The sequence below is a fragment of the Oncorhynchus keta genome, chromosome 29, assembly GCF_023373465.1.
Source record: "Oncorhynchus keta strain PuntledgeMale-10-30-2019 chromosome 29, Oket_V2, whole genome shotgun sequence".
In the NCBI taxonomy this organism is placed as follows: domain Eukaryota; kingdom Metazoa; phylum Chordata; class Actinopteri; order Salmoniformes; family Salmonidae; genus Oncorhynchus; species Oncorhynchus keta.
Genome location: NC_068449.1, coordinates 47,455,586 through 47,471,860, shown reverse-complemented (window position 1 = coordinate 47,471,860; position 16,275 = coordinate 47,455,586). Strand labels below are relative to the sequence as shown.

The window sequence follows — 16,275 nt, the reverse complement described above, 5'->3', positions numbered from 1 at the left end:
GATGAGACTGAATTAAGGTGACGATTAATATTGACAGCTATTGATGTAAAATATGACTAGGTCTTTAAAAGTTTATTTGGAAGATAACAGCTCTATAAATATTATTTTGTGGTGCCCCGACTCTCTAGTTAATTACATTTACATGATTAGCTCAATCAGGATTTTACAGAATAGCATGTCATATCACTTAATCCGGCATAGCCAAAGACTCGACAACACCAACACGTGAAAATCATTTTCAAATTAGGTGCCAAATGAAAGGTAAGAGTCTATATTTTTGGGAAATGTAGGCATATATACAGATTTAAACCATTTTATATACTAAAAAAATAGTAATAAGCAAAGGCTTTGATTGCTGGTCAAACAAAATAGCTTATTATGTTAGGGTGTTGTTATAGGCCACCAAGTACTAACAGTCAGTATCTAGATAATGTGGTGAAATGCTTGATAGCTTGTGATGTTGACAGAGAGGGCTACTTCCTTGGGGACCTGAATATTGACTGGTTTTCATCAAGAGGAAGCTTCTCTGTAACCAGTGCCTGTAATCTAGTTCAGGTTATTAATCAACCTACCACGGTGTTTACAAACACCACAGGAACTGTGTAATCCTCATGTAATGATCACATCTGTACTAATAATAATAATAATAATATAATAATAATAATATAATAATAATAATAATATATGCCATTTAGCAGACGCTTTTATCCAAAGCGACTTACAGTCATGTGTGCATACATTCTACGTATGGGTGGTGCCGGGAATCGAACCCACTACCCTGGCGTTACAAGCGCCATGCTCTACCAACTGTGCTACTAATACTGTAGAACTATATTCTAAAGCTATATCCATATCCATTGGATGAACACAATATAGTGGCTATATCAAGGAAAGCCAAGGTTCCAAAGGCTGGGGCTAAAATAATGTATAAGATCACTGCAACACTAAACAAAGTGACCCTAAGCATGGAGTTGCAGTCAGTTTTAGAATGGGTGAACAGTAACAAACTGGTCCCGACATATCTACAGTATTATACAGAGCACAGGAGCTTGGTGGCACTTTAATTGGGGCTTGTGGTAATAGCTGTAGCTAATGGAATAGCCATTCCAGCCACTATTACGAGCCGTCCTCCCCTCAGCATTCTCCTCTGATACAGACACATGATGGCAAGGAACTCCCTTCCATCTAATATAGCACAAGTTAACCGCAAACCTGGTTTCAAAAAACAAATAAAGCAACACCTCACGTTACTACAACAGCTCTCCCCCATGTGACCAACTTTGTGTGTATGTACTGAAATATACAGTGACTTCAGAAAGTATTCATACCTCTTGACTTATTCCACATTGTTGTTACAGCCTGAATTCAAAATGGATTAAAAATAACAATTCTCACCCATCTACACACAATACTCCATAATTACAAAGTGAAAACGTATTTAATTTAATTTAAATTTGAGCAAATTTCTTCAAATCATCACCATGAACATTCAAATCCATAATTATGCATTTCTGTACAGTACAGATAGGGGACCCATAACGTCATTTCATTACCGTAATTCTGTTAGCGGATGTAAATCAACTTCAATTACTGTAGTTCAATTATCCAAATAGATGTTCTCAAGGTGTCATGTCTAAGCTGACACCCCATTCTGCAGACATCTTTTCATCTTAATTCTTAATTCAATCACTTTTTATAGCTACTGTTTACAGGCCTCCTGGGCCATATACAGCGTTCCTCATTGAGTTCCCTGAATTCCTATCGGACCTTGTAGTCATAGCAGATAATATTCACATTTTTGGTGACTTTAATATTAACATGGAAAAGTCCACAGACTCACTCCAAAAGGCTTTCGGAGCCATCATCGACTTAGTGGGTTTTGTCCAACATGTCTCTGGACCTACTCACTGTCCCAGTCATACTCTGGACCTAGTTTTGTCCCATGGAATAAATGTTGTGGATCTTAATGTTTTTCCTCATAATCCTGGACTATCGGCCACCATTTTATTACGTTTGCAATTGCAACAAATAATCTGCTCAGACCCCAACCAAGGAGCATCAAAAGTTGTGCTATAAATTCACAGGCAACACAAAGATTCCTTGATGCCCTTCCAGACTCCCTCTGCCTACCCAAGGATGTCAGAGGACAAAAATCAGTTAACCACCTAACTGAGGAACTCAATTTAACCTTGCGCAATACCCTAGATGCAGTTGCACCCCATAAAACTAAAAACATTTCTCATAAGAAATTAGCTCCCTGGTATACAGAAAATACCAGAGCTCTGAAGCAAACTTCCAGAAAATTGGAACGGAAATGGCGCCACACCAAACTGGAAGTCTTCCGACTAGCTTGGAAAGACAGTACCGTGCAGTATCGAAGAGCCCTTACTGCTGCTCAATCATCCTATTTTTCCAACTTAATTGAGGAAAATAAGAACAATCCAAAATTTATTTTTGATACTGTCGCAAAGCTAACTAAAAAGCAGCATTCCCCAAGTGAGAATGGCTCTCACTTCAGCAGTAATAAATTCATGAACTTCTTTGAGGAAAAGATCATGATTATTAGAAAGCAAATTACGGACTCCTCTTTAAATCTGCGTATTCATTCAAAGCTCAGTTGTTCTGGGTCTGCACAACTCTGCCAGGACCTAGGATCAAGAGAGACACTCAAGTGTTTTAGTACTATATCTCTTGACACAATGATGAAAATAATCATGGCCTCTAACCTTCAAGCTGCATACTGGACCCTATTCCAACTAAACTACTGAAAGAGCTGCTTCCTGTGCTTGGCCCTCCTATATTGAACATAATAAAGGGCTCTCTATCCACCGGATGTGTACCAAACTCACAAAAAGTGGCAGGAGTAAAGCCTCTCTTGAAAAAGCCAAACCTTGACACGTAAAATATAAAAAAAACTATCGGCCTATATCGAATCTTCCATTCCTCTCAAAAGTTTTAGAAATGGCTGTTAAGCAGCAACTCACTGCCTTCCTGAAGACAAACAATGTATACGAAATGCTTCAGTCTGGTTTTAGACCCCATCATAGCACTGAAACTGCACTTGTGAAGGTGGTAAATTACCTTTTAATGGCATCAGACCGAGGCTCTGTATCTGTCCTCGTGCTCCTAGACCTTAGTGCTGCTTTTGATACCATCGATCACCACATTCTTTTGGAGAGATTGGAAACCCAAATTGGTCTACACTGAAAAGTTCTGGCCTGGTTTAGATCTTATCTGTCGGAAAGATATCAGTTTGTCTCTGTGAATGGTTTGTCCTCTGACAAATCAACTGTAAATGTCGGTGTTCCTCAAGGTTCAGTTTTAGGACCACTATTGTTTCCACTATATATTTTACCTCTTGGGGGATGTCATTCGAAAACATCATGTTAAGTTTCACTGCTATGCAGATGACACACAGCTGTACATTTCAATGAAACATGGTGAAGCCCCAAAATTGCCCTCGCTAAAGCCTGTGTTTCAGACATAAGGAAGTGGATGGCTGCAAACTTTCTACTTTAAAACTCGGACAAAACAGAGATGCTAGTTCTAGGTCCCAAGAAACAAAGAGATCTTCTGTTGAATCTGACAATTAATCTTAATGGTTGTACAGTAGTCTCAAATAAAACTGTGAAGGACCTTGGCGTTACTCTGGACCCTGATCTCTCTTTTGACGAACATATCAAGACTGTTTCAAGGACAGCTTTTTTCAATCTACGTAACATTGCAAAAATCAGAAACTTTCTGTCCAAAAATGATGCAAAATAAACTTCAGTTAGTGCTAAATACGGCTGCCAGAATCCTGACTAGAACCAAAAAAAATGTTATCATATTACTCCAGTGCTAGCCTCCCTACACTGGCTTCCTGTCATGGCAAGGGCTGATTTCAAGGTTTTACTGCTAACCTACAAAGCATTACATGGGCTTGCTCCTACCTATGTCTCCGATTTGGTCCTGCCGTACATACCTACACGTACGCTACGGTCACAAGACGCAGGCCTCCTAATTGTCCCTAGAATTTCTAAGCAAACAGCTGGAGGCAGGGCTTTCTCCTATAGAGCTCCATTTTTATGGAATGGTCTGCCTACCCATGTGAGAGACGCAAACTCAGTCTCAACCTTTAAGTCTTTACTGAAGACTCATCTCTTCAGTGGGTCATATGATTGAGTCTAGTCTGGCCCAGGAGTGTGAAGGTGAACGGAAAGGCTCTGGAGCAACGAACCGCCCTTGCTGTCTCTGCCTGGCCGGTTCCCCTCTTTCCACTGGGATTCTCTGCCTCTAACCCTATTACAGGGGCTGAGTCACCTTCACAGGGGCTGAGACCCTAGCCCCCCGACCCAAACTACTGCAGCATAAATACTGGAGGCTGAGACAGGAGGGGTCTTTCACACCGTCCCTAGGAGGGGTGTGTCACTTGAGTGGGTTGAGTCACTGATGTGATCTTCCTGTCTGGGTTGGCGCCCCCCCTTGGGTTGTGCCGTGGAGGAGATCTTTGTGGGCTATACTCGGCCTTGTCTCAGGATGGTAAGTTGGTGGTTGAAGATATCCCTCTAGTGGTGTGGGGGCTGTGCTTTGGCAAAGTGGGTGGGGTTATATCCTTCCTGTTTGGCCCTTCCTGTCTGGGTATCATCAGATGGGGCCACAGTGTCTCCTGACCCCTCCTGTCTCAGCCTCCAGTATTTATGCTGCAGTAGTTTGTGTCGGGGGGCTAGGGTCAGCTTGTTATATCTGGAGTACTTCTCCTGTCTTATCCGGTGTCCTGTGTGAATTTAAGTATGCTCTCTCTAATTCTCTCTTTCTTTCTTTCTTTCTTTCTCTCTCTCTCTCAGAGGACCTGAGCCTTAGAACCATGCCTCAGGACTACCTGGCATGATGACTCCTTGCTGTCCCCGGTCCACCTGGCCATGCTGCTGCTCCAGTTTCAACTGTTCTGCCTGCTGCTATGGAATCCAGACGTGCTACCTGTCCCAGACCTATTATTTGACCATGCTGGTCATTTATGAACATTTGAACATCTTGGCCATGTTCTGTTATAATCTCCACCCGGCACAGCCAGAAGAGGACTGACCACCCCTCATAGCCTGGTTCCTCTCTAGGTTTCTTCCTAGGTTTTGGCCTTTCTAGGGAGTTTTTCCTAGCCAACGTGCTTCAACACCTGCATTGCTTGCTGTTTGGGGTTTTCGGCTGGGTTTCTGTACAGCACTTCGAGATATCAGCTGATGTTTGAAGGACTATATAAATACATTTGATTATATATCTATTATGATTATATAGATATTCACCAAATTCAACAGAAAAGCATAAAGGTTTTCTAAGAAACTATTTGCCGTACTTACAGAAACATGAAATTATATTATAAAATGTTAATCACAGTCAAGCCCATCTTTAACACTGTGATTGAAGTACCTAACAACATGGAATTCATAAAAAAATTCCATGTGTTGATTGAAGAATTAAGTATAATGTTTTGGTTTGACTGAGCAAAGGGCAACTCAGTCCTTGCAATGATACAAAAATAACCAAGTCAGTCAGTCAGCAGAGTCTATTTTGTAATTAATGTTTTTTTAAATGGTCACACACAGATTGCACAAATGATACAGTGCCTTGCGAAAGTATTCGGCCCCCTTGAACTTTGCAACCTTTTGCCACATTTCAGGCTTCAAACATAAAGATATAAAACTATTTTTTTGTGAAGAATCAACAACAAGTGGGACACAATCATGAAGTGGAACGACATTTATTGTGTAAGTCGCTTGGGGTATGTCTCTATCAGTTTTGCACATCGAGAGACTGACATTTTTTCCCATTCCTCCTTGCAAAACAGCTCGAGCTCAGTGATGTTGGATGGAGAGCATTTGTGAACAGCAGTTTTCAGTTCTTTCCACAGATTCTCGATTGGATTCAGGTCTGGACTTTGACTTGGCCATTCTAACACCTGGATATGTTTATTTTTGAACCATTCCATTGTAGATTTTGCTTTATGTTTTGGATCAGTCTTGTTGGAAGACAAATCTCCGTCCCAGTCTCAGGTCTTTTGCAGCCTCCATCAGGTTTTCTTCCAGAATGGTCCTGTATTTGGCTCCATCCATCTTCCCATCAATTTTAACCATCTTCCCTGTCCCTGCCGAAGAAAAGCAGGCCCAAACCACGATGCTGCCACCACCATGTTTGACAGTGGGGATAATGTGTGTTCAGGGTGATGAGCTGTGTTGCTTTTACGCCAAACATAACGTTTTGCATTGTTGCCAAAAAGTTAAATTTGGGTTTCATCTGACCAGAGCACCTTCTTCCACATGTTTGGTGTGTCTCCCAGGTGGCTTGTGGCAAACTTTAAACGACACTTTTTATGGATATCTTTAAGAAATGGCTTTCTTCTTGCCACTCCTCCATAAAGGCCAGATTTGTACAATATACGACTGATTGTTGTCCTATGGACAGAGTGTCCCACCTCAGCTGTAGATCTCTGCAGTTCATCCAGAGTGATCATGGGCCTCTTGGCTGCATCTCTGATCAGTCTTCTCCTTGTATGAGCTGAAAGTTTAGAGGGACGGCCAGGTCTTGGTAGATTTGCAGTGGTCTGATACTCCTTCCATTTCAATATTATCGCTTGCACAGTGCTCCTTGGGATGTTTAAAGCTTGGGAAATCTTTTTGTATCCAAATCCGGCTTTAAACTTCTTCACAACAGTATCTCAGACCTGCCTGGTGTGTTCCTTGTTCTTCATGATGCTCTCTGCACTTTTAACGGATCTCTGAGACTATCACAGTGCAGGTGCATTTATACGGAGACTTGATTACACACAGGTGGATTGTATTTATCATCATTAGTCATTTAGGTCAACATTGGATCATTCAGAGATCCTCACTGAACTTCTGGAGAGAGTTTGCTGCCCTGAAAGTAAAGGGGCTGAATAATTTTGCACGCCCAATTTTTCAGTTTTTGATTTGTTAAAAAAGTTTGAAATGTCCAATAAATGTCGTTCCACTTCATGATTGTGTCCCACTTGTTGTTGATTCTTCACAAAAAATACAGTTTTATATCTTTATGTTTGAAGCCTGAAATGTGGCAAAAGGTCGCAAAGTTCAAGGGGGCCGAATACTTTCGCAAGACACTGTATATGTGACAAGTAGAATAACTTTTCTCACTATGGTAACACTTTACCTTTTTCTGTAAATCTGGTTCCCTCGCTTTGGAAAAGGTTCAACATTACAGTACGCACATCTTCACTACTTTATGTCAAGTAAACATGAATTAAGGCACTATAATTTCCTCATAATAAAACACCAGCATGAAACAAAAAGACACGGTTATCAATTTATCATTGAAGCATTTTTACAGACACCATCATCACCATATCATCTACTCTGTCTCATCATACTCATTCTTTCCTCAGTTCACCTCATCCAGTTCCCCACTACATCCAAAACAAACATAATTAATTACAAACTAACTAGTACTACATCACATGTCACTGTACACTATACTAGCTAATACTACATATCATTACAATCTATACAAGGCTGTGTGCATTTTCTGCTGGTGTATCCTGAGGTAACGTACAGGCGAACGGCCTCTCTCCTGTGTGGATCTTCAGGTGCATCTTCAGATGGTGCTGGTGGGAGAACCTCTTCTCACACTGGGGGCAGCTGTAGGGTTTCTCCCCCGTGTGGACCCTCTGGTGCCTCTTCAGGTGGCCAGCCTGGGTGAAGCGCATGTGACACTGGGTACAGCTGAAGGGTTTCACCCCTGTGTGGACCCTCTGGTGCCTCTTCAGGTTGGACGGGTGGGAGAAACTGGCCCGGCATAGGGGGCAGACAAACGGTTTCTCCCCCGTATGCATCCTCTGGTGGATCTTCACCTGTTTGGGGAAACTGAAGGCTTTCCCACAGAACGAACACGGGAATCGCTTCTCTTTGGCGCTGCCACCTTTACTGATTCCATCTCTACTACTGTCATTTGTCAATGGGCTTGTGTAGCCATTTAGTGTTGAGGCACTGGCATTGTCTGAGGTCTGGTTTAACATTAGGAGAGTGTGAGGAGGATGAAGGCCAGGGAGTGTCTGTGTTGTCGCAGGGTCCATGTTCCAGTCGATAGATCCTATAGAAGGCAGGCTGAAGGCAGCACCTGTTAGGGGGTTAACCTGAGGCCCCATCAGTCTCTCTGAATCACAACTATAGGAGCAGGACGGACGTCCCTGTCCCCGCAGACCTAATCTACGCCCCGCCCTGGTCTCAGCCAGTCTGTTGTCATGGAGACTAAGTTCGGTTGTTGTTTTGTGATCGACTGTCTGTTTCTGGTTGTGCTTAACAGTGTTGTTCCCCATCCCAAAGTTGATGCTGTCCCCTCTGGTCCTGGCCTGCTCAGTGACCTTGTCCCCTGGGCTCTTAGCTGCACCCGTCTGGGTCTGGGAATCCAAGATGGCCACCCAGTCTGCTCTGTTAGCCTCCAGCCAACCACCTTCAGGAAGAGGTTAGAAAATAGACTTCACAAACATGGAAGAGAAGACTCTACACGTGCAGTTGAGTCAATTAATTGTTCATACATTATAATGTGTGTTTTGTATGTAAACATAAGTTGTATTGATTTCATTTTATGAATGAAGAAAATAAAAAAAATAGTCCCATTGAAGATCTACTACTTTATGTAGGCTATATGTATTTCTCCCTTACCTTGCTCCCCCATCTTTAGTCCACTCAGCAGGTCAATGCTCTCTGGTCTGTCTTCTACTTCCTCCTCTTTGACCAGCAGCAGATGAGGCTTCCCATCCTCCCTGTCTACTGACTGTAAGAGATACAGAGTGAGAGGATGTTGGATCAAGAAATCTGATATGAGCACCCTGCTATGGATCATCTTCTGATTGGGCAATAAGGGATTGCTATTAATACTATGCAAACATGTTAGTTAATTTGATTACTTGACACTCTTCAATGGTTTGATAATTCAAAGACATGGTCCCACACTTAAGACAAAATTTATCAAGACCTGGGCCCGTATCCACAAAGCATCTCAGAGTAGGAAATTGGTCGTAAGTGCTGAGAATACTCCTACTCTTATGGGTAAATATGCAGCGAGTCAGTGGTTCCTGTGCCACTTGCAAATGCTTTAGAGTTGTTCAAATAATGTTTTGATATTTCTATATGATCAATCCATAATCCATAAATAATATAGACCTACATTATATCTTGCACTTTTGATAAAGATTTCATGAGGCCCATTTCACATATGTCTAAATACTTATAACCACTAGACCAAAATGTATAAACATGTTTTTCTTTAATTATTGAATTTCCTACACGTTATGCCAAGCTATCCCTTTGTAGCAATGGAGGGCATCTAGAGCTTATGTTAACTTTGATTGTGTTCGATGAAAATGAATCGACCTTTAGTAAAATGTTGCATGCAACATCATTGACAAGTGACTTGATGCCTACCTACTGTGCCAAAGCGATATAGAGTTGTTAAAAAGGAGTGACGAGTGTGTTGACATAACAGCAACATTTTGCTTTTAACAACCATCATAATTGGTAAAACAAATACATTTTAAAAAAGCGTATGCATGCCAACATATTATATTGGCAATAATTAAGACTAGGCAAAGTGATCGTGTCAGGTGACAAATGATATCAAACGATTTACTATTGCAACATTCACAGTCACATTCATTGTGGTTGTCTAAAGCGTGCTATAGAGCAGGGGTTCCCAAACTTTTTCACTCAGGCCCCCCTTCCAGCATTGGGGAACATCCCGTAATATTTGAGTAACTCAAGCATTACAAAAAAAATCTATGGGCTAAAAAATGTTAGCTGACATGGGCTCGTTGATCTGGACATTTCTGACAAGTTTAAAATAGCTCTCTAAGGTATGCAATGACTGACATGACAAGAGAAAAACGAATTTCGAAATTACACTCTGCCTCCCCAGTTTTGGAATCACTGCTCTAGAGTTCACAGCTGGCGATGCCTCATTGCGATTGGTTATTCCCCATTATTTGAGACATTGCCAATGAGCGTCAACTGTTGAGATTACCAGCTGACAAACTTTTAAGAGTTGATTTTACTCATGGCTCAGAGTTTGTCTGAACAGTGTCTTTACATCATCCTAAAACCTACTCTGAGCTGGGAGTTTTTTTAGTAAAAAAAAACAACATTGAACTGGATTCCTAGGCCCTTTTCTGAGATGCCCAGGGCCCGTAACCGCAAAGAGTCTCAGAGTAGAAGTGCTGATTGAGGATCAGGTCCCCACTTGTCTATATAGTCTTATTCATTATGATCTAAAAGACAATACTCTGAGAGGCCTAATACCAAACATACTGTAGTTCACAGTGGGTTTACCTCAGTGAGACTGTGTGTGGTCCTGTGCTGCTCAGCTGGTTCATCTGTGGGTTCAGGAGGAGGTGTAGTCTGGTTGTCCTCCATGACCATGTTCCCCTCAGGGTTCCCCCAACCCTCCTCCTTCACCAGCAGCACCTCTGGACCCTCCTCCTCCTGGAAGAGACAAGTGATACAGATTACACAGACATACACTCCCTCAGATTACACACACACACACACACACACACACACACACACACACACACACACACACACACACACACACACACACACACACACACACACACACACACACACACACACACAGAGATAATAAACACGGAGTGTTTATCAATCCCCACTACATCCGAGTCCTATACTGTAGTTAGAGAATGATTTCATTGTTGTTAAGCCCATCATGGTGGACATAAATATGATTTTGAGGGTAAATGAGTCAGCTATGATAAGTCAAAAGTCAGACAAACCTGACAAAACTATTTTGACATGTACAGTAGGTGTTTGTCACTGTGTGGGTATATTTAGTAAGTGTATAATGGTTATAAAGTGCTGTCAGGTGGTTGCAGAATAGGGTGAAATCAGATGTGATGTATATTAAAGAGAGCCTCAATGATAGTCTTAGAAGAGTACCATTTTGTGTTTATTAATAAACAAGTTTTAAATACACCACAAATATACATGTCAACTACAAATCTGCATTCATATTCTCATTCAAAGTGTCTTGGGAAAAAAATTAAGTATTGAATGGAAGTAATGAAATAGGCATTTGTGAACATCATTATAGACTACACAGTACAAACACAATATCTAACAGACTTTTTTAGGCTTATACAGTATATGCCTTATACACAGAGTATACAAAACATTAGGAACTAGGCTTGGGAGGTAAACCGTGTATACTGGGGTATTTGGAAATAGCGTATTAACTATTTCTTTGCTGTTTTTCAATACATTTTTATATTTGTAGCTACTTAAAATGTATAAATGGACCAATTCGGCACATTTGGGCAAACTCCTGGCAGACTTCATACAAAATGGTGTAATGTAAAAGTGGTGTAATTGTTCGCTGCCCGCACCTGCCCGCCCGCCCGTCCAGCATCACTACTCTGGACGGTTCTGACTTAGAATATGTGGACAACTACAAATACTTAGGTGTCTGGTTAGACTGTAAACTCTCCTTCCAGACTCACACTAAACATCTACAATCTCCTTCCAGTTCTCTGCTGCCAATGACTGGAAAGAACTGCAAAAAATCTCTGAAGCTGAAGACTCATATCTCTCTCACTAGCTTTAAGCACCAGCTGTCAGAGCAGCTCACAGATCACTGCACCTATACATAGCTCATCTGTAAATAGCCCATCCAATCTACCTCATCCCCATACTCTATTCATTTATTTATTTATCTTACTCCTTTGCACCCCAGTATCTCAACTTGCACATTCATCTTCTGCACATCCTACCATTCCAGTGTGTAATTGCTATATTGTAATTACTTTGCCACCATTGTCTATTTATTGCCTTACCTCATTTGCACATGCTGTATATAGATTTTTCTACTGTATTATTAATATAATAATATAATATAATAATATTGATTGTATGTTTGTTTATTCCATGTGTAACTCTGTGCTGTGGTATGTGTCGAACTGCTTTTCTTTATCTTGGCCAGGTTGCAGTTGCAAATGAGAACTTGTTCTCAACTAGCCTACCTGGTTAAATAAAAGGGTGAAATAAAATAAAACAATTAATAAACTGATCAGTCTGAAACTTTGCACACACACTGCTGCCATCTTGTGGACAACATCTAAATTCCACAGAATCCTAAATGGCCTTTCTCTTGCATTTCAAACATGATGGAACAAACATGTTTTTTGTTTGTATTATTATCTTTTACTAGATCTAATGTGTTATTATCTTACATTAATTCCACATTCACACAATCTTCAAAGTGTTTACTTTCAAATGGTATCAAGTCAGGGCCTGAGCTACAGGCAGTTAGATTTGGTTATGTCGTTTTAGGCAAAAATTGAAAAAAAGGGTCCGATCCTATTAAAGGGTCCGATCCTATGCAATACGTTAGGAGATAAAGCAGATTGCGTTCTTCATTATACATTATGAAGCTTACTGCAGTTCCCCAGAACAGTTGGTTTGCAAATAGCACAACGGGAGAAAGCGGGTGCAGGTAAGTCAACCTGTGTAGACAGTGTCACGTTTTTAAGTGCCTTTGAATGGGGTATGGTAGTAGGTGCCAGGTGCACCGGTTTGAGTGTGTCAATAACTGCAACGCCGCTGGGTTTTTCTCACTCAACAGTTTACATGTCTATCAAGAATGTTCCACCACCTAAAAGGCATCCAGCCAAATTGACACAACTATTTGGAAGCATTGGAGTCAACATGGGCCAGCATCCCTGTGGAAAGCTTTCGACGCCTTGTAGAGTCATTTCCCTGACAAATTGAGGCTGTTCTGAGGGCAAAAATGGGGTATAACTCAATACTAGGAAGGTGTTCCACACAATGTCTGGATGCAATATTCCACCCAGGAATATTCAACATTTAAATCTGTTACTCTTGTTATTCTAAATGAATCTGTGGATATTTTCTGCTTACAACAATGAAAATGTATATTTTCCTTTAACGCAGGGTTTGATCTAAATGTTAGAAGTTATTTCGTGGAATGATTTTTCTGCTGGTGTATCCTGAGGTATCTCCTCTCTGAAAACCTCTTCCCACACTGTGTACTGGCAAACGGCCTCTCTCCCATGTGGACCCTCTGGTGCCTCTTCAGGTCACCAGCCTGGGTGAAACGCATGTGACACTGGGTACAGCTGAAGGGTTTCTCCCCTGTGTGGACCCTCTGGTGTCGCTTCAGGTCACCAGCCTGGGCGAAGCGCATGTGACACTGGCTACAGCTAAATGGTTTCTCCCCTGTGTGGACCATATGGTGCCTCTTCAGGTTGCCAGCCTTGGCGAAGTGCATATGACACTGTGTACAGCTGAAGGGTTTCACCCCTGTGTGGACCCTCTGGTGGATCTCCACCTTCTGGGGGCAGCTGAAGCCTTTGTTACAGAACATGCAGAGGAACCGTTTCTCTTTACTGTTGTTTGATGTTGCTCCCCCTCCCCGAGCCTGTGCTCTAGCCCTGTTGTTTGAGTTCAATACCTGATCGAAAAGGATGCGGCCGTGTGAATTGGAAGGTGCCATCGATGTGGACACTGGGTCGCGATCTCTGAACGCGAGTAAAGGGGAGTGGGTCGCAACATTTAGATTTGTCTCTAAGCTTTCCCTGTAGTCTAAGAAGTCACTGGTGTTTCCCTGCGAGTGTCCTTCTCCTAAAGGAGTCTGGTCTGCATTCCATGTCAGAGGAGCACCGCCCTCCACTTTCACAGTCACCTCATCTACGTCCAGCCCCTCCCCTTTATTATCTTGGAACCCTTCAGAGTATACACTACTACTGTACTGGTTCCAGTCCCCTGTCATTGAATTAGTCTGTGTATCCAAGACCAAAGGCATGTCACCAGGTATCATCTCTGTCTCTGTAGCATATGAACAGGACGGGCCATTCTGAGTCTGTAACAAGTCACTTGAATACGGATGGGACCTCACCGTCCTCTGGCTCGTGTTACCATAAAGTAAATACTCTGAGCGGGAAGCAAGAGGACAGCCAAGTTGCCCCATCCCCGTTAAAGTCTCTGTGTCTGTCTCTGACTTGAGGACGGCGTTCGGCGTTCCACTGACCTCCGTGATTCTGCGTTGGGTCCTGGGCTGCACTGGGGGGGTGGTGGGGTCCTCCATGGCTACAGGGGGCTCGTTAGCTGCTCCAGTCCGAATGTCTCTGCTGTGCCGTAGGTCCTCCTCTCCTTCATACCGCTCCTGCTTAACTCCAGGACCTGCAGCCTCTGCAGACTGACACAAAAAGAGAGGAGGTTATCAGTACACGAGTTCAATTGTATAACAATGTTGTTGGGAAGTCTCACAAGCTCCCCTATGGCAGATACATGAGGATGTACATGTAAACAAGTGAATAGCTGAGGGGAGCCTTACTGAAATACTTTGATTTACAAAGTAGCACATTTTTTATGCAACACTATTACACTAACCTCTATCATGATAATGTGCTGGGTTGAGGTTCCACTCCCCTCATCAACAGTGATTGGTTGGTCATCTCTCCATGTATTGTGACCCGCTGGTTTCACAAAGCTCCTGTAGCCTCCAGTGAGATGTCCACCTGAGAGAGTGATTGGGGGGAAAGAGGTGGTTAGGTTAGCTACTGTCAATGTTCAACGCTGTATTGTACACTATTGACACTGTCTAGAATTGGCCAGGATGTAAGGCAACACTTCTCATTACTTCTTGATATACTATTTATTGATTGATGTATTATATTCCATGCATCACATTGTTTTCATTGAGTAAATAATAAGTGCAGTAAATCAAGAATCTGGTTAGAATGAGTGTCTTTGAGCAAGACAGCTAGCTAAGTAATCAGGGGAATTATTGCATAATATCCCAAAACTGCCCAAGACCCAATTCTTGGCAACACATCTCAATAGGGTCCAGTTGCTACATCATCTCTCAGAGCAGTCATCCCTTTAGAAAGTGGGCGTTTCGGGAAGAGTGGATTTCGAGAAGTGCTGGAACCGCAATGACTTGATATATCAATTATATTTCAAAGATTGTAAAAAAAAAGTTAAGGTAGCTAACGTTAGCTAGTACTTACATTTACGAAAAAATGTTACTTACATTTACGAAAATATTTACATACATGGCTACCTGCAGGTAACGTTCAAAGACAGCTCACAATAGACATTTTCTTTGCATAACTGAAATTCCTTGCTGTCATCTCTGCAGAGTGCAGACCACGACTAACGTCCGATAACCCAAACGAAGTCTTGAGTTGCACCTTTCAAAAACCCCACATCTTCTTATATGGTTCCTTTCTAAATGTCCACTCCTTTCGAAACCACTACTTTTCCTGAGAGATGAGCTGCACTGCACTGAGAGATTGGTTTTACATATCAGTAGGTGGCAGCATAGAGACCGTAAAGGGATGACCTCTCAGAGATGATGTCACAGCTGGGCCGTTGTCACACATCTGAACACATGTGCAGGAGGCGACAGACATATATTTACAGCCTCGGCCTTTGCTAAATGTACCTCTTGCCATTCCTCTGTAGCGGTCGATGATCTTGACACTACTGGGACTGGCGATGACGCGCTCCCGTGCCACCTTCAGTTCCAGTAGCTGTAGTTTCTTCCGCAATGTCCTGTTTTCTTTCTGGCTTTGAGTTATTTCCAAACGAAACACTGCATAGTCGTCGTCTACGACTTTACAGATCTCTGCCACGGCTGCATTCGCTAGCACCTCCATGATGGAGGCTATTTGAGTGTGAAAAACAATACAGTTAGCCATTGTTAGCAGCTTGCTAACGTCAGTATCTAGCTAGCTATCGTCCCCTAGATAACTTCTATTGACAACGTCTAGTCTCCAATGCGAACTAAAGACTACATGTGATAAGTGTGTGATATTGTGCAGTTAAATTAGTCATATCTTCAGTTCCAGAGTGTTAATAAATCCATAAATAACAACGCTAACCTGGAAACTGTTCTTGTTCACCGTTTACTTTTTTTGTATGAATTTCTGGCAGACGAGACGCTGTGTTGCGTATTACTGCCTGTCACAGGTCGGAGTGTGAATTGCACATTTTGTTCACAAAAAAAGTTCTAACAGATCCTGGATGGAAGCCCTTCTCTCAAAACCCCCTGCACTAAAATATCTGCTGTTGCTACTACCAAATCAATCTTCTGGGATTTCCATTCCATTTGTGCGGTACAATTAATGACCATAGCAATAAACAGACATTTGGGCACCCCCCCCCCCAAAAAAAAAACATCCCACTGAAATTACACACTCCTTTATCCCATGCCCCTTTTCACACACGGAATAAATGG

The 16,275-nt window shown here is 42.1% G+C and overlaps 2 protein-coding genes across 7 annotated transcripts in view; one reads left to right on the top strand and one right to left on the bottom strand.

The window, feature by feature from the left end:
* LOC118361889 (zinc finger protein 235-like) overlaps window positions 1-16,275 on the top strand; it is a 274,869-nt gene that overhangs the window by 135,576 nt on the left and 123,018 nt on the right. The gene's annotated exons all lie outside the window — the stretch shown is intronic.
* LOC118361903 (gastrula zinc finger protein 5-1-like) overlaps window positions 7,300-16,275 on the bottom strand; it is a 388,384-nt gene continuing 379,408 nt past the window's right edge. For 2 of the 4 annotated variants that reach the window (XM_052485285.1, XM_035742126.2), the window contains exon 6: window positions 7,300-8,454. In XM_052485285.1, the coding sequence (XP_052341245.1) occupies window positions 7,508-8,454 (947 nt within the window). In that variant the 3' untranslated portion in view covers window positions 7,300-7,507. Of the gene's footprint in view, window positions 8,455-8,666; window positions 8,779-10,328; window positions 10,482-14,061; window positions 14,230-14,423; window positions 14,552-15,480; window positions 16,167-16,275 lie in introns of those variants that run through there. The other 2 variants (XM_052485286.1, XM_052485284.1) reach the window with 2 other exon arrangements.